At 32.4% G+C, this 24,563-nt stretch overlaps 1 protein-coding gene and 2 long non-coding RNA genes across 27 annotated transcripts; 2 read left to right on the plus strand and 1 right to left on the minus strand.

Annotated features, from left to right (window-relative positions):
* The first annotated feature begins 7,339 nt into the window (after positions 1-7,339).
* LOC107429533 (uncharacterized) lies at positions 7,340-11,974 on the plus strand. 12 transcript variants are annotated; one of them, XR_009635190.1, is made up of 4 exons: positions 7,446-7,775; positions 8,003-11,031; positions 11,329-11,392; positions 11,486-11,974. It is a non-coding gene; the product is annotated as an uncharacterized LOC107429533 (long non-coding RNA). The 12 variants fall into 12 exon arrangements; XR_009635182.1 differs by having other exon boundaries at positions 7,447-7,775; positions 11,329-11,974; XR_009635183.1 differs by lacking the exon at positions 11,329-11,392 and having other exon boundaries at positions 7,448-7,775.
* A 5,061-nt stretch (positions 11,975-17,035) lies between these two features.
* LOC107429529 (chaperone protein ClpB3, chloroplastic) lies at positions 17,036-22,336 on the minus strand. 14 transcript variants are annotated; one of them, XR_009635274.1, is made up of 7 exons: positions 21,911-22,333; positions 21,505-21,615; positions 21,128-21,391; positions 20,614-20,994; positions 18,673-18,775; positions 17,936-18,057; positions 17,288-17,427 (listed from the first exon to the last, which is right to left on the minus strand). XR_009635274.1 is itself a non-coding variant. In XM_048463084.2 (7 exons), the coding sequence occupies exons 1-6, from the start codon at positions 22,130-22,132 to the stop codon at positions 18,419-18,421; spliced, it is 1,173 nt and encodes a 390-aa protein (XP_048319041.2). In that variant the 5' UTR covers positions 22,133-22,334; the 3' UTR covers positions 17,289-17,427. The 14 variants fall into 14 exon arrangements, 7 of the variants coding, with proteins under 7 accessions (XP_048319039.2, XP_048319041.2, XP_048319040.2 ...); XM_048463084.2 differs by lacking the exon at positions 17,936-18,057 and adding an exon at positions 18,419-18,510 and having other exon boundaries at positions 17,289-17,427; positions 21,911-22,334; XR_007237780.2 differs by lacking the exon at positions 17,288-17,427 and adding an exon at positions 17,505-17,714.
* Positions 22,337-23,409: 1,073 nt separating this feature from the next.
* LOC132800297 (uncharacterized) lies at positions 23,410-24,131 on the plus strand. Its single transcript, XR_009635302.1, has 2 exons — positions 23,410-23,515; positions 23,685-24,131. It is a non-coding gene; the product is annotated as an uncharacterized LOC132800297 (long non-coding RNA).
* The last annotated feature ends 432 nt before the right edge of the window (positions 24,132-24,563 follow it).

Below are 24,563 nucleotides of genomic sequence, written 5' to 3' on the forward strand. Positions count from 1 at the left end.
TCTCGCCGTTTCCGACCAACCCAGCCCGTCCCATACCCTTATCCCACTATTTTCGACCCCTCTGAGTCCATTTCCGGGGTTAGTTTGCCCAAAATCCCCACCGTTTGAAAGATCCCTCAAGATCAAAACCGGCCGAAGCTTCCCAACAAAATTCCGGCCACCTCCGGCGGAATTGGGGTCGATGGAGACCGGATTTGTGATCCTCATCCCACGAGCTTCGATTCGGTATATCATTCGCCTATTTTGGTTAACGTTTGTGTTTTGACCCCCCCGGGTACCGGGTATTATTTACCCGATTAAAATATTAATTTATTTGACTGTCTGTGAATTTTGTTCTAGGAGCACCGGTGAGTCATAGAATTGATCCCGTAGTGGATCATGGGTTAATTGTGTGCTCCAGGTGAGTGACCCACCTTCAAATTAATTTTGGGAAATTTAATTGGTGAATATATTATGTGTGATTTAAATATTTGGAATTTAATTTCTATGTGCCAAATATTTATTTGATTTATTGTGGATTTATTGGTGAATTTATTGGATTTAAGAAAATGTGCATTATATAAATTTATGCCATGTGAAATTATTTATGGTTTTGAGAATTTGAAATTGGTGTGGTTTTAATATTAAAATTGGGCACGATTTGATTTTCAAATATTTCAAGGAAAATATTTGGTTATGTTGGTGATTTCAATTTTTATAAAATATGCCCATGGAATATTATGAGATTTAATTATTATATTTCGAGAATTATTTATGCTTGGGAAAATGTGAATATTTGAATTGGTGGATTTGGGAGTTGGTGGATTTGAAAATCATGGAATTTATAGTATTGATAATAAAGAAATTGTGGAGAATTTCCCGGTTCAAGCGGATGGACTATACCCGTTGTGTTTATGCAAAATGTGAAATTTATTATATAAATTAAATTTGTGGATTTTATGATTTTTAGATGCACCATGCACGTACTGGTGTTCTGTTTATATGTGATATGGTTAGTGTGCACACGGTTGTGATTAGCGCGCAGGTGGATGTGAGTAGCGCGCGGTTGTGATTAGCGCGCAGGTGGGTGTGAGTAGCGCGCGGTTGATATTATGAGGTTGTCCTGTGGTTGCCATCGGATGAGGGTAGGCCACCCCCCATGGCCGGGACACCAGGTTAGCAGCGGCGCAGTGGGACGCCACGCGACCGTATGCCGGTTTCTTTCTATAACCTCCTGTCTGGCGGTACCTTGGGACGCTGGGTACTGTTGGCGCCACTGGTATATAGTGGGTGCATCAAATGATTTTCAGAACTGTGTTTTAAAAATAAAATGTTTTGAAATTGTATTGGAACGAAAAATATAATTATTACTGTTCTGGTATTTATTTGGTTGGGGATTTTAAATTGGTTTAATTTCTCTTTACTTAATTATTCAATAAATTAATTTTCTTTAAATTAAAATTGTCGGATGCGTGACTTATTATATTCTATTTGATATTTAGTGAATTAATTGATGTCTTGGTTTTTGGGGATTACGAACAAGGGTTTTGTGAAAAGATTTTAAAAGGGAAACTTTTCCAACTGAGAGAATTGTAAGGGTTTTGAGAGAAATTATTATTTCCAATTTATTATTATTTATTATTACCGTGGTATTATATTGTATAGTAGATAGGGTTACTCACTGAGATGATTAGCATCTCACACTCTTAAATTCTGTTCCCCTAGGTCCAGGTTGGAGACGTTGATTATCCGGGACGAGCCCAACGTCTCAGTTCATTGCCGAAGGTTCAAGAAGTTTTTCTTCCTTTTTTCCTCTCGACCTTGTATTGCTTTTTATCTGTCATTGTATAAATTCCACATTTATCTGTTTAATGATCTGTATACTGTATTGGACGTGTAGTTTTTATTTATGCATTGGGTTGCTGCTGTTTTTTATATTGAAGTGCTGAAATTTGTGGAACCAACTTGTAGTATTGTGGGAGGAATAAGGGGACAATTATAGAAGTGCGTTTTCAGTGCAGGTAATTTTTGGTTAGTCCTACCGTTAGGGGAGGTGCTGCCGGATTTTCCGTTAGAAGGTTCGGTGGTATTTCCCTGGGATCAGGGCTTGTCTAGGGTTCCGGGGAAGGAATTCTGGACGGGTCCTGACATATATTATGATATTTTTTCGAATGTTAAGATGAATTATGTAAGGGTATTTTTCTAGTCTAAAAAAGGGGTATATAACTATACATATGATACATTATTGTTTTAATCTTTTTACTTTCGAAATTTATAAATACAGCTAAAATTATATGTTAAGATTATTACAAAAGTAAGAGAGATTAAGAACCATAAAATTAAATATTATGAATAAACATACCCAAAACACATTATGATGACATATATTTGTAGATATGCTCATAAAGAATATTGTATGAACTAACAGCATTGACATAGTATTGATTTCATAATAATTCAATTTTTTTAATAAAAGAAAAACAATAGTTATTTAGAGAATCTGATCTACCTGCTATCTCAGAATTAATAACCTTCATGCAGCTTACACAAACAAGAGGCCATGCAATTTTTTTTTATATAACATATATATACATTACAACATTTTATTTTTTATGTTATAGTTTCTTAAAACAAGTAATGAATTTTTATAGACATAATTGTCGAAACAAATAATATAAGTTTAATTTCCAATAAAAAAAAGGGACATTTTATAATATTTTGTTTCTTATACTTAGAAAGACATGTAAACTTAGATGTGTTTATGATTTTAATCATTCTTGAAATTATTGTCATTTTAAGGTCTCACTGAATGGTTTTTTTGGATAATATAAGATTAAGTAGTACAACTATATAATATATATATATATATATATTATCACAGTAAAAAAACATAAATAAGAAATAAAAAATATTAAAAATGTAAACATAGAGTTCAAAGACAGAGTAAAAATTAAAAAGAAAAAAGGAAAAAAAAAACAACAACAACAACAACAACAACAAAGAAAAGAAAATGAATGGGAAGTACGTGGCGGTGAGTTAACAAGCAGCATTCAAATCATTACTACAGCTTCGAAACACAAGCAAAATAAAAAAATAAGAAAAAAGAAAGAAGAAGTTATTTTCCTAGAACTCATATAGACCTTCACGACACCTCACCACCCCTCGAGGCTTTACGCACCATCAGCCGGAAGCTTGACCATCTTCCTTCGAACATGAACCCTCCTCCTCAGTATTTGTATCCTCCAAACTTCGAATCGGCTGATCTTGAACCGAACCCTCATCCGAGGGTTGAGCTTAAGCTTCAATAAGATCCTTTAGTATGAAAAGGGTCTAGTAGAGAGGTCTGGGCTTGTGAATCAATATGGAAGCAAAGAGATCGTTGAGGTTTTTCCTCTATATGTTCTCACTTTTACTTAGAGCAGCTGCTTAGCCATTGGATAATTAACTCATCACACCATAAGGAGAATACATATTTTCCTATTTAGAAGATTTTGATACGTAGAAACAAAAATACTCAATATACACAAGCATAATAGTGACCAGAATGGTATCAACTTTTATTCATTTAGATTGAATTTTATAACTTGATTTTGGGATTTATATGTAAGATAATTGTTGTATATGATACTTATGAGAGATTGTCGGTGTTATTCATAGGTTTTTTTATTTTTTGTGAACTTTGCTGATCAAGGTAAGTTACTAGACTTTTTACTGAAACCATAGCAAATATGTAATTATGATATGTTATTGTTTTATTTATGTTTTTATAACTTTATGTTTTATGAAATATATATGTACTGTACAAATAATTATTGATATATGTATTTTTGCTCTGGTTGTTGGTTTTTAGTACACATTTATGTGATATGTTATGATATATTTTCGGTTGTTAAGATGAATCATGTAAGGGTATTTTTCTAGTCTAAAAAAGGAGCATATAACTATACATGTGATACATTATTGTTTTAATCTTTCTACTTTCGGAATTTATAAATACAGCTAAAATTATATGTTAAAATTATTACAAAAATAAGAGAGATTAAGATCCATAAAATTAAATATTATGAATAAACGTACCCAAAACACATTATGATGACATATATTTGTAGATATGCTCATAAAGAATATTGTATGAAATAACAGCATTAACATAGTATTGATTTCATAATAATTCAATTTTTTTTAAGAAAAGAAAAACAATAGTTATTACAGAATCTAATCTACCAGCATTTTCAGAATTAATAACTTTCATGCAGCTTACACGTACAAGAGGCCATGCAATTTTTTTTTTTTATAACATATATACATGACAGCATTTTTTTTCTTTTTATTTTAACTATTATATAGTTTTTTAAAACTAGTAATGAATTTTTATAGAGATAATTGTCAAAACAAATAATATAAGTTTAATTTCCAATAAAAAAATGGACATTTTATAATATTTTGTTTCTTATACTTAGAAAGACATGTAAACTTAGATGTGTTTATCATTTTAATCAATCTTGAAATTATTGTTATTTTAAGGTGTCACTGAACAGTTTTTTTGGATAATATAAGATTAAATAGTACAACTATATATATATATATATATATATATTATCACAATAAAAAAAAAACATAAATAAGAAAAAAACAATTAAAAACGTAAACATAGAGTTCAAAGACAGAGTAATAATTAAAAAGAAAAAAGAAAAAAAAAAACAACAACAACAACAAAGAAAAGAAAATGAATGGGAAGTGCGTGGCAGTGAGTTAACGAACAGCATTCAAATCATTGCTACAGTTCCGAAACACAAGCAAAATAAAAAAAAATAAAAAAGAAAAAGAAAAAAGAAAGAAGAAGCTATTTTCCTAGAACTCAGCTAGACCTTCACGACACCTCACCATCCCTCGAGGCTTCACGCACCGTCAGCCAAAAGCTTGACCATCTTCCTCCGAACCTGAACCCTCCTCCTCAGTATCTGGATCCTCCAAACTTCGAACCGGCTAATCCGCATCTGAACCCTCATTCGATGGTTGAGCTAGAGCTTCAATGAGATCTTTTAGTACGAGAAGGGCTTGATAGAGAGGCCTGAGCTTGTGAATTAGTATGGAAGCAAAGAGATCGCTGAGGTTTTTCCTTTGTATGTTCTCACTTTCAGTTCGAGCAGTTGCTTAGCCATTGAATAATTAACTCACTACACCACAAAGAGAATATATATTTTCCTATTTAGAAGATTTTGTTACGTAGAAACAAAAATACTCAAAATACACAAGCACAATGGCGACCTAAGTAGCTTGTTGCAGGGAGTTGGTTAGCGTTGTGGAATTTGCTGTTAAATACCTAGCAACTGCTCTAAGTGAAAGTGAGAACATACAGAAAGAAAAACCTCAACAATCACTTCACTTCCATACTGATTCACAAACCTAGGGCCCCTTTACCAGACCCTTCTCGTACTAAAAGATCTCATTGAAGCTCAAGCTCAACCATTGGATGAGGGTTCGGGTGCGGATCTGCTGGTTCAAAGTTTGGAGGATCCAAATACGGAGGAGGAGGGTTTCGGTTCGGAGGAAGATGGTCAAAAAAACAACGCATCTCCCATTCATTTTCTTTTCTTTGTTGTTGTTGTTGTTGTTGTTTTGCCCCTTTTTTTTTTTTTTTTTTTTTTTCTTTTGGGTAAATGGTTTCAAGGGTTCTTATTTTTTAGGTTGCAGAGGGATTTTTTTTTTTTTTTTTTTGTGATAACTCAAAGGGATTTTTTTTTTTTGTGATAACTCAAAGGGATTTTTTTTGTTTGGTGAAAAACTCAAAGGGAATTATTTTTTTTTTTTTTGGTAAATAATATTTCATTGCGAAAACTTAAAAGGGATTTAATTGTAAGAGAGATAGTTTGTTTTTTTTTTTTTTTTTTTTCATTTTTGGTGGGGGGGTGAGTTGGGATTTAATTCTATGTTTGATGGATTAATGCATGGCGCCATATCTGCTTTTTTATACCCTCCTCTTTGTGGTCTTCTTACAATCTGACTTATGGGACTCACCACCTTCTCTTTTCTTTTGGTAAATGCATGCGACTTAAGACCGACCTTCTTCTGATTTGTTTTTATTTTTTTATTTTTTTTATTGAATAATTCTTCTCAACTGGTTCAACTTCAAACCATTCCGCAGGTTTTATGGCCTCAATAAAAGTCAATAGTTTTTGTCATTAATAATTGTCATCTTGTCATGTTGATGGTGCCCAAGAAAAAATAAATAATAATAATAATAATCATGTTTTTTTCATTTCTTTCTTAAAACGACGTTTTCACATATTTAGAAAAGGTTGTACACAGTATTGATGTTTTTCTTTTTGCTTTTTTTTTTTTCCCACAAATACACATTTGTTAGAGTTTGAAGCTTTCTCAAATAGGAAACAAACAAAAATAAATAAATAAAACATAATACTTAAATCCAGACCTTTTTTTTTAATAAATATTATGAATTTATTGCTCAATATTGATCAGATGGTAATCATGTTTTGTTTTCTAAACTTAAACTATAAATTACAAATAAAATAAGATAACTTGGATTTTTTTCTTTATTTTAGTTTCAAACAATTCGCCTCTTTTTACACCTTCTAAAATAGAAAACTAAGGAAGAAACATGTCTACGTTTTCCATTTTGCAACTTAATCTGCCAACTCAATAGTCTAGGTTGTTTATTGTCAATCTTCAGGGAAAGACCAGATATATGTGCTGTAAGATCAATCTTCAAGGAATTGTTGATATCTAAACATGTATTTTACTTCTTAGCTTATATTTAATGCACATTAGAAAAAGATTTAACCAAGGTGTGATATACTGGACAAAATGAACAGCAACCTCCAAAGTATTAACTATTTATAAAAGAAAAAAGGAGGAACGTAATAAAGCAAATAGCTTAATAATAATGCACATTAATTTTACTTTTCAGCTTATATTAATCTAATTGATCCATAGTTTTTACCTACGTTCTGTGATTGAAGTAGGAGGAGGGGAATTCATATCGTATTTCACATGTACATGTATATATGTAGAAACTATGTTATATATATATATATATATATATATATATATATTATAATAGGAAACGTAGTCACATAGCAAGTAATGCATGCAAGGATTGCCGCATTATCATGTTATATATTTATATATAATAAGGAATTTTCACAGTAATACGAGAAGATGCTTCAAGTTTAAATGTAAGCCTGAAAAATCAAAATTTTGAATTAATTAAATATCAAAACATTAGTGTTTGAGATCACTGTCTAGCGCATAGATTAATAAGATTTTCTTTTTTTCTTTTTTTGGTTAAATGCCCAATTTTCGGTTTTGGACCCCTAGCTTTTGCCGTCACTTCTTTTCTCTTCACGTGCTAATGTATCTTTGCTGTCACTTCTTTGCTGATTGGACTTTTCATCTTTTCTGTTCACCTGCCACATCTTAGCTTTTCCATTTGGGCTTGGTGTGAAGATCATTACCATTATCCTTCCGGGAATTTGGCCCAATACCTTTTTTTTTAGAGTGGTTAATGAAATATACTCCTTTGAATTCAAATGTTTTTGTTTTACTTTTTTATTTTTCAATATACCCAAATTATCCTTTTGAAAAGTGCCATGGACGGAGCACGAAGAAAAGAGGAAGAGAAAGTGAGAGAAAATGGCAAAGCAGCTACTGGAGAGTGCTTCAGGAGGACGGACGAGTGGAGGAAGCACCCTAGGCTCATCAATCAGCTTCGCCACGCCCTTCCTGGTTTTGGCCTCAGAGTCGCCACCTTAGGCGTCTACCTAGACGGTGAGCAGGTCTACAACAAACTCCTTGCTCCTTCCGCCTCCTCTTCTTCTTCTTCTTCTCATCACTCTTCCCATTCCTTTGTTTCTCACTGACTCACTGAGACAACTAAAACAACAACCTCATCCAATTTTTGTTTTGTTTTCACAAATTTTTATTTTTTATTTTTTTGGTTTCTTTCCCATTTGGATCCTAAACAGAATTCGAAGCGGTTATTAAAATTTTCCTTTTTCCACAGTTTCTTAGCAACCAAACGTACCATCTAAAGATTGAATTCATCAAAACCATCATCGATTTTTGGTGCAAACTTTGAATTCGAATCTTCGAGATCGAAAATGATGCTGAATCTTGGAAAATCTCTCACTGAGCAATGAGTTACAGAAGGTAATCTTTATATTTGGTAAGATTTGCATTTCAAGCAGTTTTTTTAGTTTATATATTTTTTGTGATCAAAGTTCAATAGTCAATCAGTCATCGCCTTTCATATTTAATGCTGTATATATATATATATATATATAAATATATATTCTGAATTTGCTGAAACTATTACAATTGTATCTTATTGGTTTTCTTTGCATTTGAATTTATGGTTTGCTTCAGTGAATTTCGATGAAAATAATCTTTTCTGTTACACAATGTACGAGCTTGAACTTTACAATTTGGCCAATACTTAAATCTTGGTTAATTAATAACCCATAAGCAGGTAAAAAATACATCTATGAATTGCTTTGTCTGATAGTCTATTCTATGAATTTACATGACATCCATCAGTAATTTTTAAAAATTGAGACTAATCTGGGCTTAAGAATTATTAAACATTATGTTTAATTTCTGGTTTTGGAAGATAATTGTTTTCACTAGATGTTAGGGATAAGAAGCACCCAGTTATCTTAGACTTCTTAGTGAGATAAGGACCACTAAGGATATGGTTTCTATGAGCATTGTCACACAAAGCAAGGTCATCCCAATTATATGATAACGTCTTGCGTCAGCTTCTGACATTTCCCTTATCCTTTTTGTTTCTTCCTTCAAAACATGGTCTTCTTCATTCAAGAAAAAGGATTAAACAATGCCTTTGTTTGTTACCATGAAATGTTAATATTAAATTTATGATAAATTTTGCTATATATAATTATATAATTTGGCTTTTGGTTGTAGTTTTTCTTGTTATTTTAAATCCCTTTTCATTGGTTCACCCAATTCCACTCTTTGTTAGTTTTAAAAGGCAATGTACCCAGGTGGTTATACTACAGAAGTTACAAGCTTATCTCCAAAAGCAACAAAAAAGGATATTTATGATTTTTTTTCACTTATTGTGGTGTAATTGAGGATGTTGAAATCATCAGGTAGAGTCCTTCTGAACAACTTCTAATTACTAATTATGATTCCTTTTCCTCGAGTGAAATCTACAAAATGATGGTTTGGTCATTGATTATATATGAATTTATTGTTCATAAACTCATCAAATTGTTTGGATGTTATTTGGTTTGAAAGTGGTCAAAAGATAAGAATCTTTTCTGGAATTTATATTACAATTATTTAATTTCCTTTTTTTCTTTTGTCATTTTAAATATCCATATGTCAATTAGTCCATTTGAGTGTCTTGTAAAAGCTAATTTATTCCATAAGACCCCTGCTTTAATGGATTTCTAAAGGTATATGTGGAGAATATAAAATATTTTTCTATATGTGGAGAATATAAGATATTTTTCTTTCCATCATTTGGTCAAGAGGCTAAAGCTAATATTACTCTTTCCATCATTTGGTCAAGAGGCTAAAGCTAATATTACTGAGAAGTTCATATTCTAAAATGAGATTGAAATGTAAACATAATAGAAATTTTAACTTTTTCATGAAAGCATGTTAGGAATTGTCTTCTCTTTCTTTATCCTTTTTTTTTTCAATAAAATTCAAACTCCAAGCATGGCAATAAGTTGGGAAATTGTTTCATTATTCAATATTAATGTGATGGTTAATAATGCTCCTAACGAACAATAACTTCCTCAAGACGGTTTATTTCCACATGTAATTATCAATGTCAGACTAAGAAGACAAGATCAAAATTTGAATCTTATCTGTATAAAAGCTGAAACTTCATGGAGAAATTTCCAAATTATCATTGCTTTCCTTTGCCACCCTTGCCCAAAAAAAAAAAAAAAAAAGGCACACTTGAATGCCTTCTATTATATAGATTCTACAATTTTATGTCCTCATAAATTACGTGCTGTAGAAACGATTCCAGATTATGATCCAAGTAGGGAGGTAACTATCCATCCAGTGCCATATTTCCTTTCAAATTCTTATTAACACAAAAGGGTCCTCTCTGTCCCAATATAATTTTAGAAGACCTTTTATTTGTTTATTTCTCTTTACAGGTTAGATTCAATTGAGTGGTTATTTTTAGCCTTTTCTAACTTGCTACACTGCACATGTGCGTAAATTGTATGTTAGTATAATTGAGTTATTGGTTTGCTGGAAATAGGTTTGGTGAGTATGCCTATACTGCATATGTGACATTCAAAGATGCTTATGCTCTGGAAACCACTATCTTGCTTAGTATACCTTGTTGTTTACACTCGTCTAAAATGAGTACTCATCTACATGAGCTAAGAAAATAAAAATGTGAGGGTATAACTGAACAGTCAGTCCCCTTGCCTTTCCTCTCATTCATATTTGTACAATGGAGTAGAAAATAAACAAAGAATTTTTGGTTTTTTAGTTCTAGTCTATTTGCCACTTTTTCTTCTTCTTCTTCTTTTTTTTTTTTTCCATGTTCTTTTACACCAGTGCTTGCAAATGAAATCCATTTATTGATGACTGATGATTTATGGATTTCTCATAGTAATCCCACTTCAAAGGTTTCGAGCCTATAGTATAACAAAGTTTAGTTTTCATTAGGTGTCAATATTCCCCTTGAATTGAATTGTTGAACTATTAAGTATTTTTAACATCAACTCTTTAATTTGACGAGATTGCTATTGATTGGAGATATGGTGGATCAATTGATTTGCTTTCTCTTTCCTTAATTCCTTGTAATGATATGCCGGGGTGCAACCATTGTAGATCAGCGAGTATGCATAACACATTAGGGAATATAAACGGATGAAGATGACAGTTGGAATAGTAGTCCATGGAACCATGAGGGCAATAGTGGTTCATTGGTAACAAATCAATAGAAATAATTTCCATTGGATGGGAAAGATGGGTGCATCACTTCACAAGTCTTCGAAAGGACAGGCAATAGGATTAAAACCTCCATACCTTATGGTAAAATCTGTTTTCAATATCCTTTTATTCTACTTTTATCTTGTGTATACACTTATTTATATGGTGAAAATTAGACACTGACTTTTGTAGCTTGAGCATGTTTCATTCTAATATAAAGAGAAGTCTACCTCTTATTTCCTACATGTACTTTTCTCTTATTTTCTGTTTCTCTTGATTATTTATTAGCATGCATTTCTTCCTCCATATTCGAAGTACAATTTGTTTGTACTTTATGTCTTGTGTCCACTGTCTTCTTAGTGTTTACTCATTGAAATTTATCTTTTAAGCATATCTTAGTTATGTAGCCCTTGTTTGGGATGTTTGGATATGGAGGACCTATTGCATCTATGCATCTAGGAAGGTATGAGTTGCACCTTCATTTGTGTCCTCATTCTGATTGAATATTCCTAAATGTTTAGTTTTACCTTTTTTTCATTTCACTGTCTTGTCGTAGGCATGCGCTTGTTTCTTTGAAGACAAAGAATTCCAAGAAAGTATAAACGTTACATCTTGAGAGAGAAGCCTTACTCGGTAGTTCTGACAGTGAACATACTTGGACGATAGTTAAGTTGCATACTAGTTTCTTGATCTGTCAGAGGGCCATATTTTTTAATGCTTTTATCTGATTTCTCTTACATCTTTGCAATAGAACCACCAAATGGTTTTCAATCTCTTGTACTAATGGACAACTTCATTTCCATTTTAGACTGATGGTGGTATCAAAAATCCCTCAGAAGCTGAAATTAGGGACACACCCCACGGAGAACTACTCTGTTTCTATTATTTTATACTTTTCGCATGGTCAAATTGAGACAGTATGTGTATCAAATAAATTTATTAAGATGTATACTTTTGTAGGAGCTGTAATATTCTCTAGTTTTTATTCATAAAACACTTGTACAATTTCCTCTTGCTAATTCAGATTTTGTTTTTAGTTTTTTTACATGATTCTCGTGTCAATATGATGTGTAAGGATCCAATTTCATTATTAAATTCTCCATATTATTTAATATGTGGAAAAGCAATAAATAAGAAGGATGATAATTTAAATGGATGGTAATTGAGTTCTCAAATATTGGCTCTCTAGTTTCTGACCATTAGAACTTGTTTGAATGGTATGCATTGAAATGTAGTTAGTTTTAGATTGTAAAATGTGATTCCCAGCTTGCAAGCTTCTTCTAATCACTTTTACATGAACGGCTCCATGGTAGTATGTCCAAACGAGAGTTGTTAAGAGGGAATTAATTGTGCACTTGTGGAAACTATTTAAATAAATGGATATGAAAGTGTGAAATAAATGTAACAGTTTTCCATTTCTCATCTACCCTCATTTCTCATTAACTGTCGAATAAAGTGGAAAATATTAAAACAATTTTTTTTACCATCTCTCATTTCTCATCTACCCTCATTAACTTCTATCCCTCTCTCTTACTCTCCCTGCTACCACATTAAATGAATCCTGTGTATCTTCCTCTCTCTTTCTCTTTTGTTGGTTACATACCTTTCAGCCTTTCTTTGCATTGACGAACATGCAGAAAACACAATACCACTTTCAGTTCAGTTCACTCTCCCTGCATACCCCCCAACCATTTGTGATAACAACAAGACTAAAAATCTTCATTGTGGAGCTCATACACTTCAAAAAGGTGTAATTAAATTGTACGTTTCTGCGGATCAGAGTTAAAGATTTTCTGGTATGTGTATATATATACATATTTATATATAAATATATATATATAAATATGTGTACAGATATGTATACATTTTTCCCTTATATTGGATTCATTGTTTGTCACATTTTGACATGATATATAAGTGTAAGTTCTATATTGGTGCTATTTTATGTAAAACAATCCATAAATGGTTTGGAAATTTCCATTTGAAAATTACAACCTTTGTTTGTTACATACGGTCCATCAGTAATTATGAAACACTTGCTTGTTGGAAACTTTAACAGCGGTTCCATCGGAATAGTTAATTTTTCCATTTTCTAAAAGCAAACCGATTGGACAATCGAATTTGTCCACTTCTCTAATGTTATTGTAAACGAATGACATGCTAAATGTAACTATATTTATGATGTTTAACAAAATAATCCACAGAACACCACATTGTCAACATTGCATCCACTCAAGCTAACGTTATGTTATGATTTAGCACATGTGCCACAGATTTGACATCTTAATCTACTTGATCTACTATGTCTGTTAAGAGTATCTATTCTACTAGGTGTTAATATGCAGCATTTAAACAGCATTTGTACTCATTTACATAAAATGCATTAGTATTTTATCTTTACTCATTTACTGAAAATGCATTTGTATTTGTATTTAAAATGCTATTCTACTCATTTGCATTTAAAATGCTATTCCACTAGGCGTTAATAACATAATTGTTTGGCTTATTTTCTGTACTCATTTACTGAAAATGCATTTGTATTTTTTCATTACTTTTGCTTCAGGATCATAGTTAAACCTTCCAGCAAAGATTCTACGATTGCAATTATTTTTAGTCATACGACCTCACGAATTACCACAAGCTTGTGACAAGTAGATACTTAGTATATTTTGAATTGGTAAACCCTTTGTGCTCAATGTCACAAATTTCAGATTTACTGTTCTATGATGGAACATGGAGTGTATGTTCTGAAGGTACCTGGAGATACCAACGTCAAAGAACGAAGATTATACGTATCAAAAGGAATTGTACGTTGGCAGAACTTGAAGATGTTGCCTACAACGCTCTCAACTTAGTTCTACACAACATCAATTAATCTTCAAGTTCATATACCGTGTGTGTTTGTCATGTGAGTCGTACGTTATGGAAAATGATGAAGACCTACAAAGTTTTATAGAAAAGTATAGTTCACACAGACCTCAAGATAGATCTCCACTTATTGCTGATGTGTTATCCAGGGTTCCACAGAGTATTAATACTGCTGAATGTGTTGTGAATAGGATACCTACAAGTTCAGGATTTATGACTATTGCCCCACTATCTGCAGTTCCTGAGATAGCTACTTGTACCTTTGATGCTGACATGTAGTCCCCAGCGACCGAACTTCATGTGCCGGAAACTCAACCTGGATTCTCTGAAAATCAAATTTGTGAAAACAATGTGCAATCTGTGGAACATGATCATGATAATGAGCGCTTCGACATTAATGATATGAATGAACATCATGAACATGATTATGATCAAGATGAACAATTTGAGGTTGAGGTCAACACTGATCGTAGTGAAGATGGGTTACGAGACATTTGTTTGACCCAACATTCGGGACTTTCAGCTGGTGTTAGTCGACATGGTGAGTCTCCTTATGGTAGTAGTCCAATTGATAATGTGAATGATGATGTGCTTGCCTCTCCTTGTACCAAAAACCATTTGGACATTCGACAGGATTCTACTGCAACCATGGCTGAACTTAGGGTTAACCATCGCTTCTCATCCGTCAATGCCCATGAAATCATTTGAATCAACCAACTCTTTGCGAGTAAGAATGCGCTACAGAAGAAGATTAGTCTTTATGCACTAAGGAGAAATTTTGAATTCAAGGTCAAGAAGTCCCATAATTACCGAAACCCCAGTGGTAATCACATTTTACCAATGTTATGGCCCCCACAAGTCCCATAATGTGTGTTAAATGCAAAAACATGCAAAATATGGATTCTAAAATTATCCTAAGAAGGGAAATCCCTAAAATCTCTGAAAAAGTTCTCAAATTGGCCAAAACTTTATGATGACTATAGACCTTCGGTAATTCCCGATGAAACCTTCGGTAACCAACATATACCCTCTGGAAAAATTACCGATAGTTTCATCGGGAATTACCGAAACCCTTATAGTAGTCACATTTTACCAATTTTTTGGGCCCCACAAGTCCCCTTACGTGTGTTAAATGAAAAACCATGCAAAATATGGATTCTAAAATTATCCTAAGGAGGGAAAACCCCAAAATATCTGAAAAATTTCTCAAATTGGCCAAAAAATTATGATGACTGTAGACCTTTGGTAATTCCCGATGAAACCTTCGGTAACCAACATATACCCTCTGGCAAAATTACCAATGGTATCATCGGGAATTACCAAAACCCCTATGGTAATCACATTTTACCAATTTTTGGGCCCCACAAGTCCCCTTACGTGTGTTAAATGAAAAACCATGCAAAATATGGATTCTAAAATTATCCTAAAGAGGGAAAACCCCAAAATATCTGAAAATTTTCTCAAATTGGCCAAAAAATTACGATGACTGTAAACCTTCGGTAATTCCCGATGAAACCTTCGGTAACCAACATATACTCTCTGGAAAAATTACCGTAGGTGTCATCGGTAATTACCGAAACCCCAGCGGTAATCACATTTTACCAATGTTATGGCCCCCACAAGTCCCATAATGTGTGTTAAATGCAAAAACATGCAAAATATGGATTCTAAAATTATCCTAAGGAGAGAAAATCCCAAAATTGCTTAAAAATTTCTCAAATTGGCCAAAAAAATACGATTACTGTAGAACTTCGGTAATTTCCAATGAAACCTTCGGTAACTTTTCCAGAAGGTATATGTTGGTTACCGACGCTTTCATCGGTAATTATCAAATGTCTACAGTCATTGTAATTTTTTGGCCAATTTGAGAAATGTTTCAGAGATTTTGGGGTTTTCCCTCTTTAGGATAATTTTAGAATCCATATTTTGCATGGTTTTTCATTTAACACACGTAAGGGGACTTGTGGGGCCCGAAAAATTGGTAAAATGTGGTTACCATAGGGGTTTCGGTAATTCCCAATGAAACCATTGGTAATTTTTCCAGAGGGTATATGTTGGTTACCGAAGGTTTCATCGAGAATTACCGAAGGTCTATAGTCATCATAAATTTTTGGCCAATTTGAGAACTTTCTCAGAGATTTTGGGGATTTCCCTCCTTAGGATAATTTTAGAATCCATATTTTGCATGTTTTTACATTTAACACACATTATGGGACTTGTGGGGGCCATAACATTGGTAAAATGTGATTACCACTGGGGTTTCGGTAATTACCGATGACACCTACGGTAATTTTTCCAAAGAGTATATGTTGGTTACCAAAGGTTTCATCGGGAATTACCGAAGGTCTACAGTCATCGTATTTTTTTGGCCAATTTGAGAGCATTTTAAGCAATTTTGGGATTTTCTCTCATTATGATCATTTGATAATCCATATGTTGCATGTTTTTACATTTAACACACAAAAGGAGACTTGTGGGGTCCAAAAAATTGGTAAAATATGATTACCATAGGGGTTTCGGTAATTCCCGATGAAACCTTCGGTAATTTTTCCAGAGGGTATATGTTGGTTATCGAAAGTTTCATCGGGAATTACCGAAGGTCTACAGTCATCGTAATTTTTTGGCCAATTTGAGAAATTTTTCAGATATTTTGGGGTTTTCCCTCCTTAGTATAATTTTAGAATCCATATTTTGCATGGTTTTTCATTTAACACACGTAAGGGGACTTGTGGGGCCTAAAAAATTGGTAAAATGTGATTACCATAGGGGTTTCGGTAATTCCTGATGAAACCATTGGTAATTTTTCAAGTAAGGACAAATTGATTACCGTAGGTTTCATGGGTAATTACCGAAGGCCCTACAATAATCAAATTTTTGTGCAAATTTGAGAACTTTTTCAAAACTTTATCTTAGTCTCAACCACTTTACATCCCTCATATGTTTGACTCATGCAGTCGTGCCTCATTCCTCCGTCACCATGCAATTTTCCAAAGACTCATATACTAATGTAACATGCAAGGTCAGGAAACTATCAAATGACATATTTAACAACCAAAGAATTAAAGAGTGGGCCTTTAAATTACATATTTACCAGGGAAAAAAAATCAAAGAGTCATGCAAATTTATGGTTCAAATTATGAATATATTAAATACTCTAAATTATCCAGGATTGTAGAGTTTCATTAATGATGTTTAACTCTCAATATCTGGTTGACATTGAAAATGGAAAGATCGGTCGTTTTTGAAACTTGATTCCCTTAAAAATGGTGATCTATGGAAGGAAGGACCTAAGCAACCTTATGATCATTTTTATAAACTAAAAATACCAGAACAAGCATAACAATTATGAGAAATGCATAAAAATTTGATTCCAAGTATCTAGAAGTCCAGCAATACACCAATGGTTACAGTCCATGCGCCTAAAGCCATTATAAAAGCCAGGATGTGCATCTTTTCTGAGTTGTGATAGAGTTGTTATGTCCAGCAGATGAACATGTTTTCTCATTCCCGTTAATACATCTTTCACCACATATAATTCCTTGGGCAATCCGCCTCGATAGAATGATCCACTTAGGAGTTTTGTCTCATTTCCACAGTTTGTCACCCCTAGCTCATTCCAATCCCTTGCCACTAAATATGAAAAGGAAAAAAAAAAAAGAAAAAAAAAAGCACCAGAGAAATTCACGAAATTAATTTTTGGTTTTCAAAAAAAAAAAAATTGGTGATGGGAAAGAAGGAAACTTAATGGTAGTGGGTAAGAGAAATTCCTTGGAAGATGACTTTGGTTTTACTATGATTCATAGTAGAATCCACCCACTTAGCCCATGTTGTCAAACCCTTATGAAAAGCAACCATACAATTCATGTCTTCGAGAGTTTGGTTAAGAATTTAAATGCTCTCTTTCAAGTCCTCAGGAACTAAAGTGAAGGCAGTTCATGGGGATGCAGATTGGACAAAATAGGAAAACAAAAGTAGCAGAGAAAAGAAGTTAATCATATGTTTATAGCAACTTCATTAAAAACTCTATGAGCAACAGAGCATTTAAATTCTTTTTTAATCATATGCTTATAGCAATTTCATTAAAAACTCTATAAGCAATAGAGCATTCAAATTATTTTCCTCTTTTGTTTTCTTTTACCTGGTATCACCTCTAACTAGACCCCATTTGTACCCAACAAGGACTGATTCCTTAAAGCCAATATTAAATCCCTCTTGCGCTACAGCTTCTTCTCTTGCTATGAGACCATCGTGATATCCACTCTACTAATACACCAATTGTTACATGAAATTCACAGAAAGGGTGTGGGGGCAGCGATTATTACTTATAGACAAAAAATAAAAATAAAAATAAACCCACAACTTCAATATGTTAAGGAGGGACACTACATCAACCTCATAACCAAGTGCACAAGGATAACGATATGCACCTGACCTAAGGCATTTTCAAGCACATTTTTGGAATTGTAACCAATAGTATGGGTTTCTCAATCTGTAAATATCAGTTTATCATGGAAGTCTTGAGTGCCATTAGCCTATAATACAAAACCACAAGCAAACTAATACCACATCTCGACAACCAACCTCAAATTCATAAAATAGGAGTAAGTATAAGATAGTTCACCTATCCTATCCCCAACTGCATATTTGTAATCAACTTGAAAATTAATAATGTTCCACCAGCCAAGCCTAAGAAATTCCAACCTTGGCTGAAAACTAAACAGAAAGAAATTAGGGCAAACTAAACAACATAGATAGTATACCTCATGGTCCATATAGCAGGTATAACATCTTTTTTAAATATTAACTAATTGTAAAAAAAAAAAAAAAAAAGTTTACTTATATAATTCGTCATAGAACATATAACTAAAAGGATACCATAAGAATCACTTTGGTCACATCGGGCACTTGGCATAAGATCACTTTCTATTTGATGCTGCAAACTTTCCAAGTAAAGCTCCTCTGCACAACTACCGCTCACCTTCATAACCATAAACAAGAAACCAACATAAAATCAAAATGAAGTTATGTAATTAAATTATGATATCTAGCAAGATGGTGAGTGTCATATAAACAAGAAAACAAATGATTCAGCATTTGAAGCAGATTTTAACTATAACCGCTTTCAACTTATTCTTCAATTTTGTTTTTTTGGGTTTTCTTTTCTTTCAATTTCCTTTAATATTCTGTTGCAATCAGAAAATTCAACAAACACTCGTGAAGTGTTTCTAACCTTAAAGCAATATAGAAACCGACCCTAAAGCTCACTCATAATATTTAATTACCCCACTAAATTGTATAACCTACTACTACTACTACTACTACTTGATTTCGACTAGTTTCCTCCATTCCAATCATCGTCTTCGCCTTTCGCCAATCAAGCAAAAACCCAAGCTAAAAAAAAAAAAAAAAAATCAAAATACACATATCCTTACCTCAAACGCAATTTTTCCTTAGTCTTTCATATGTTTGCAAGAGAAGAGGTAAGAGATGCAGGGAGATGGAGCATGGATTTTTTTTTTTTTTTCTTAATGAGATTGTGTGTGGGTTTTCTGGGGGATGAAGAAAAATAAAAAAGCAGAGTGCAGAAACTAAAGACTCTGGGTTTCTCGGACTGAAGGAATGAAGAAAGGAAAGTAGAGTAATTTTTTACTTTCATTAGGGATAAAATGGGAAGCAGATGGCAGATTAAAAAAAAACTAAGAAATGAGGGGTATATTTCATTAGAGGCTTTAAAAGAAGGGCATTGGGCCAAATTCCCCTTATCCTTCTCCTTAACACATCATCTTAAATAAAAAGTTATTTTTATATATTTTAGAGTACTTACTATGTAACACTGGATATAATCCACAGAACTTAAAAAATTTATCACACAAAATGGTTAATTAGATAATAATAAATTTGGATAAATTTTTACTGAGATAGATGATGCTATATTTTGGGAATGATTTATTGATTTGAAATTATATATAAGGAGGATCTAGAAATAAAATGTCTAAAATTAAAGTAAAATAAAATAAAATGTGACAATATTATATCTTAAGGTCATGTGATGTATCATATAAAAGAGTTCACCTCACAGACAAAAGATTCGTATGCTTTGGATATCGCCCTTAGTGACTGAAAAGCTTGTTCAATAAAATGGATCTCTGTACTCATTTTTCTTCAGCTTTTGTACATTATTAGTTGCTTTTTCTTTATTTATTAAAATTGTTGTTTTTATTTTTACTTTTATTTGTTTATTTTATGCAACTAATTTCACTCTTTCTATTGGCCATTGAGCTTAGTGGGCTTCCCAAACCGTTCATCGTGTGTGAAGGCAAGAGTCAAATGCTCAACATGATACAAATGCCCTACCATACTCTTTCTTATATTTTAGCAAAAATGTTTTTGTTTAATTAATTGAAGGTATGCAAATAAAAATGTTTGTTTACCTTACCGCTTTTTCTACATATATATATATATATATATATATATATATGTATACATATATAGATTGATAGATAGATAGATATTGTTTTTTACTTTTTGCTTTAGCTGTAGGAACCCTGCGTAAATTGATTGAAAAGAGAAAGAAAATTAAATTAAGCTAGGAAACTAAACAGCCTAAGAATTTTCATAATAAATATCTCCAACATCCAAATTAAGATGGCACATACTCTGCTTCACCCTGTTCAATCTGCATAAGAATTATCAAAAATTATTACAAGTATTTTTTATCAAAACGTAATGGTTATTATGAACATGGAAAAACTTATCAAAACAAAAGCAAAAGAAGAATAAGGCATTATGGTAAACAAATAGATTTCATATGCGTACCTTTTGTTTGATTAACTGATAGTATACAGGGGATAAACTACCACGAGGATATTCCTTGTTCAAGCAAGCCTCGAGCTTTTCCTCTTCAATTGTGATATATCGGGGTGGTATTGAAGTGGTCAAAAAATATGACATATCGTATTCAGGAGCCACTGAATTCATAAAAGATACTAAAGTAGTTTTGGGTTGTAGAATACTATCATGCAAAAATTGGTGGGATATCTGAAAATCCTTCATCAACTGCTTGCCAAACCTTTCATCTTGTGCCAAAGCACCAACCAAATGATCAACAAACACAATTTTCTCACCACACTCTTTCTTGAGTTCAATAGCCCGTTGGATTAGACTTTCCAAATAAGGTCCTTGCCTCACAACAGCATCCTAGTGACAATTAAAAAAAAATAAAATAAAATAAAATACATACCACTAAGAATTTAATTTAATTTAATTTTTAAACCACCACTACTAATAAATACCATACAACTAAATTGAAAGAGGAAAATTGAAAGAAGACCTTGGATGATGAAGATGGTTGGGATTGGATGAATTTATCGGTGGCCTCTATCATAGGGGTAGTGTCGTGGACCCCAGCCACGTAAAATTCCAATGGACCAGCGTAAGAGTTCTTCAGAAATAGCTCTGCAAGGTAATCATGACAATTGAATATAGCCCTCATCAGATGCTCAGTCTCCACCACGTGCTGCTGTTTTTCTTTAGCCAATTCAATACTATAAGCAATTACTTCCAAAGCCACCTCGTTAAATTCCCTATAATTAATCTGCAAGCAATTTATATATTACATATATATTATGCAATCTCAACATCAGTCAAAAGCAAAATACTCAAAATATAAAAAATCTCTTAAAAAAAAAATTTAATTAAACGAATTGCCTTCATGAGATGCTCTATCTCCACAATTTTTTGCAACTCCTCCTCTGAAGAAGTGACACGTGCATGCCTATACAGATCCGAAAGTTCTGCTTCGCTAAACCGATATGCAGCCTTACACAAAAAGAAGAAAAGGACCAACATAATGATAACAATAATTGAGAAGATTTTGCTTTTTATTAAATAAATAAATCTTGGAAAAAAATAAATAAAACCAATTTTTTTCTAGAACAATTGTTAAATAATAATAAAAATAACAATAACAATTGTTGTGGGGAAATTTTACTTTTTTTTTTTAGAAAAAAAAAAATCGATCTGAAATATATATATAAACATAGCTCTTAGAATAATAATAATAATAAGAATAAGAAAGGGTGATTAAGAATGACCACAGAGGATAATACCATACCCATGGGGAGGGTATTACACGGCGTGTGGAACAGGGAATTAGGAATGTTGTGGTGAATTCATGATCGGTTGGCTTCTTCATACGCAACGACGGGTTTGCTGCCGTCGTCAAGGATGTGGGTTTGGATCTAAAGATCTGCCGGCTACCACCGTCCAAGGAAATTGGCTGCAGAGCACGAACAACCCTCACAGCTGATGGAAACGACGTCGGTGAAGCCACCATTGTTGTTTGGTCTACTTCTTTGTTGGGAGTTCGGAAGCTGTTTTGGTTTTTTTCTGTTGATGAAATTCTTGCTTGGTTTGTTGGAGAGTGGTTCGGTACAAACTACAACTAGCATGCCTACTTTTCACCTTCATATATTAACTGTTTTTTTTTCTTTTTTCCCCTAATAAATTGGGTAATAGTAATTGTTACCTTTTTATTTCTCCACCGACCTTCTCCATGCCCTATTAATTGTTTTATTTTGGAAGAAAAAAACACTATTGTTATTAACCTGCCATATTTTATATTTGCTCCCTATTAAATTATCATGTAATTTCTTTCCTTCTTATACCTTATCGTTAATTTTATTTTTAAATAAAATAAAAAAGTATAAAAATATTAAAATATTAAAATAAAAATAAACAACATAAAGTTTTAATTAAACAGTAGATAGCAGTGCAAAAATAATAATAATATAATTATATTTACAAATTTAAATATTAAACAGATAAATAAAAATATTACATTTATGGAAATAGCATTAAGTAATTATATCAATAAATAATAAATATTACCCAAATATCTTTTTAAACCGGTTCACATTTTGTTGCAAATTGAATCCTGGTTGTGTAGCGACTGTTGTTGTTGTTGTTTCCATTTTTCTTTTTTTCTTTTTTTTTTTTGATGGAATATTTGGATAGAGGTAAAGTTAGTATGAATCTAATTTTCTTAAGAAAATAATGATTTTTTTTTTGTTTAGATATTTATTGTAAGGTGGAAAAGTATAGATTCAGTGAATTAGATTCTCATCAATATAGAAAACTATGTGAAAAATTTGTTTTCATATATATAGATATTATTTTGAAAATCCCAGAAAAAAATAATTTTAAAATTTTTTAAAAATATATATTTATCCTTAATTTATTATACAATTTTAAATTTAATTATTTATAAATTTTAAACCTTTTATTATTTACCAAATAAACCAATAAAAAAATTAATTATCAAAAAATTAAATTTCAAAAAATTAAATACTAAAAATTATTTTCTTTCTCAACTTGATACTTCCCAACGGAACAAGAGGGAAATGATCGAAATTTTATTTGAACTTTAAAAAAAAAAAGTAGTTCGGTGTATGGTGATTTACACTTGGGGAATTTAGCCCAATAGCCCTGCTTGAAGGAGGCTAATAAAATCTACCCACGTTGTTTTAAAATTTTTTGTTTTATCCTCTTACCTTTTGATATTTCCAAATTATCCTTAGAAATAAAAATTAAAATGAGAAGCTATTGCTTTTTTTTCTGAAAGCGGAGTACGAAGTAAAAGAGGAAGAGAAAAAGCAGAAGAAAAAGTGAGAGGGAACGGTGAAACGGCTTGGGACGAACGGAGAGTTCTTCAAGAATAGTAATTGGATCAACTTTTCTTCTCTTTGTTTTTATTTTTCCTTTTGTTTTCGAAACCATCAATTCATAAGAATATATAAAACGAAAATAATATACATGATCAGTAATCACCGACATGGTTGAAAGCCTAGTAATCAGATCAACTGGCCTCTTTCCTTGAAATGATTCAGATTCGGAAGGCCAAAAATCAAATTGCAAAGCAAAAGATACACAGCCAAAAGTAAAAGCAAAGCTGTGGTGGCAGGAACTGTTGAGCAATGTCAATTTTTCCATTATTGTATCCCAGTTGTTGCTCCATCTCCCATTCGGTTCAGTTTATCCTATTTGGCTTTTATAGTTGTGGATCGGCTCATTACTCATTGCAACCAAAGTTTCAAAAGAATCGGTGGGCATAGTAAGTAGACCCCCAGAAAAAAAAAAAAAAAAAAAACCCAGCCAATGGTTTTTATTTATTTATTTCTTTATTTTTTTTACTCGAATTTTCTAGTAAAAAAAGAAAGAAAAATTGCTCTCCAGAACCCCCCCAAAAAAAAAGGGAAAAAAAAGAAAAATTTTGTTGCTTATCTTCTGGTCTCCACAAAAAAAAAAAAAGAAAAAAAAAAAAAAAAAAAAAAGAAGGTAGAACTCTGTTATTGGGATTTGATAGTTCCAAACATTGGTAAAATCTTGAGCTCCCATGCCACTCTTTCTTGGCTTTCAAGAGAAATTAATTACATTTTTCATTAGTTTTTTATCTTCAAAGTTCAATGGGATTGTGTATGGGTTTGGGAAGAAGAAAGAAGGAAAGCAGTGCAGGGATTGTTCTTCTCGGGGAAGGAGGAAAGAAAAAAGTAATATTTTATTTTAATGAAGGGTAAAATAGGAACAGAGGGGCAGATATAAAAAATTTGAAAGAGAAGGGGCATATTTCATTAGCCATCTATTTTGGTGGGTATTGGGCCATATTCCCCTTTACACTTACATAATTGGTCCAATAGGCCTGATAAAAAAAACAAAGGCCCATAGTCCAAATTTTTTTTCGCCGATCTAGTAAGGGCACAGAATTGATT

The sequence above is a fragment of the Ziziphus jujuba genome, chromosome 12 (genome assembly GCF_031755915.1).
Source record: "Ziziphus jujuba cultivar Dongzao chromosome 12, ASM3175591v1".
NCBI classification, from domain to species: Eukaryota; Viridiplantae; Streptophyta; class Magnoliopsida; order Rosales; family Rhamnaceae; genus Ziziphus; species Ziziphus jujuba.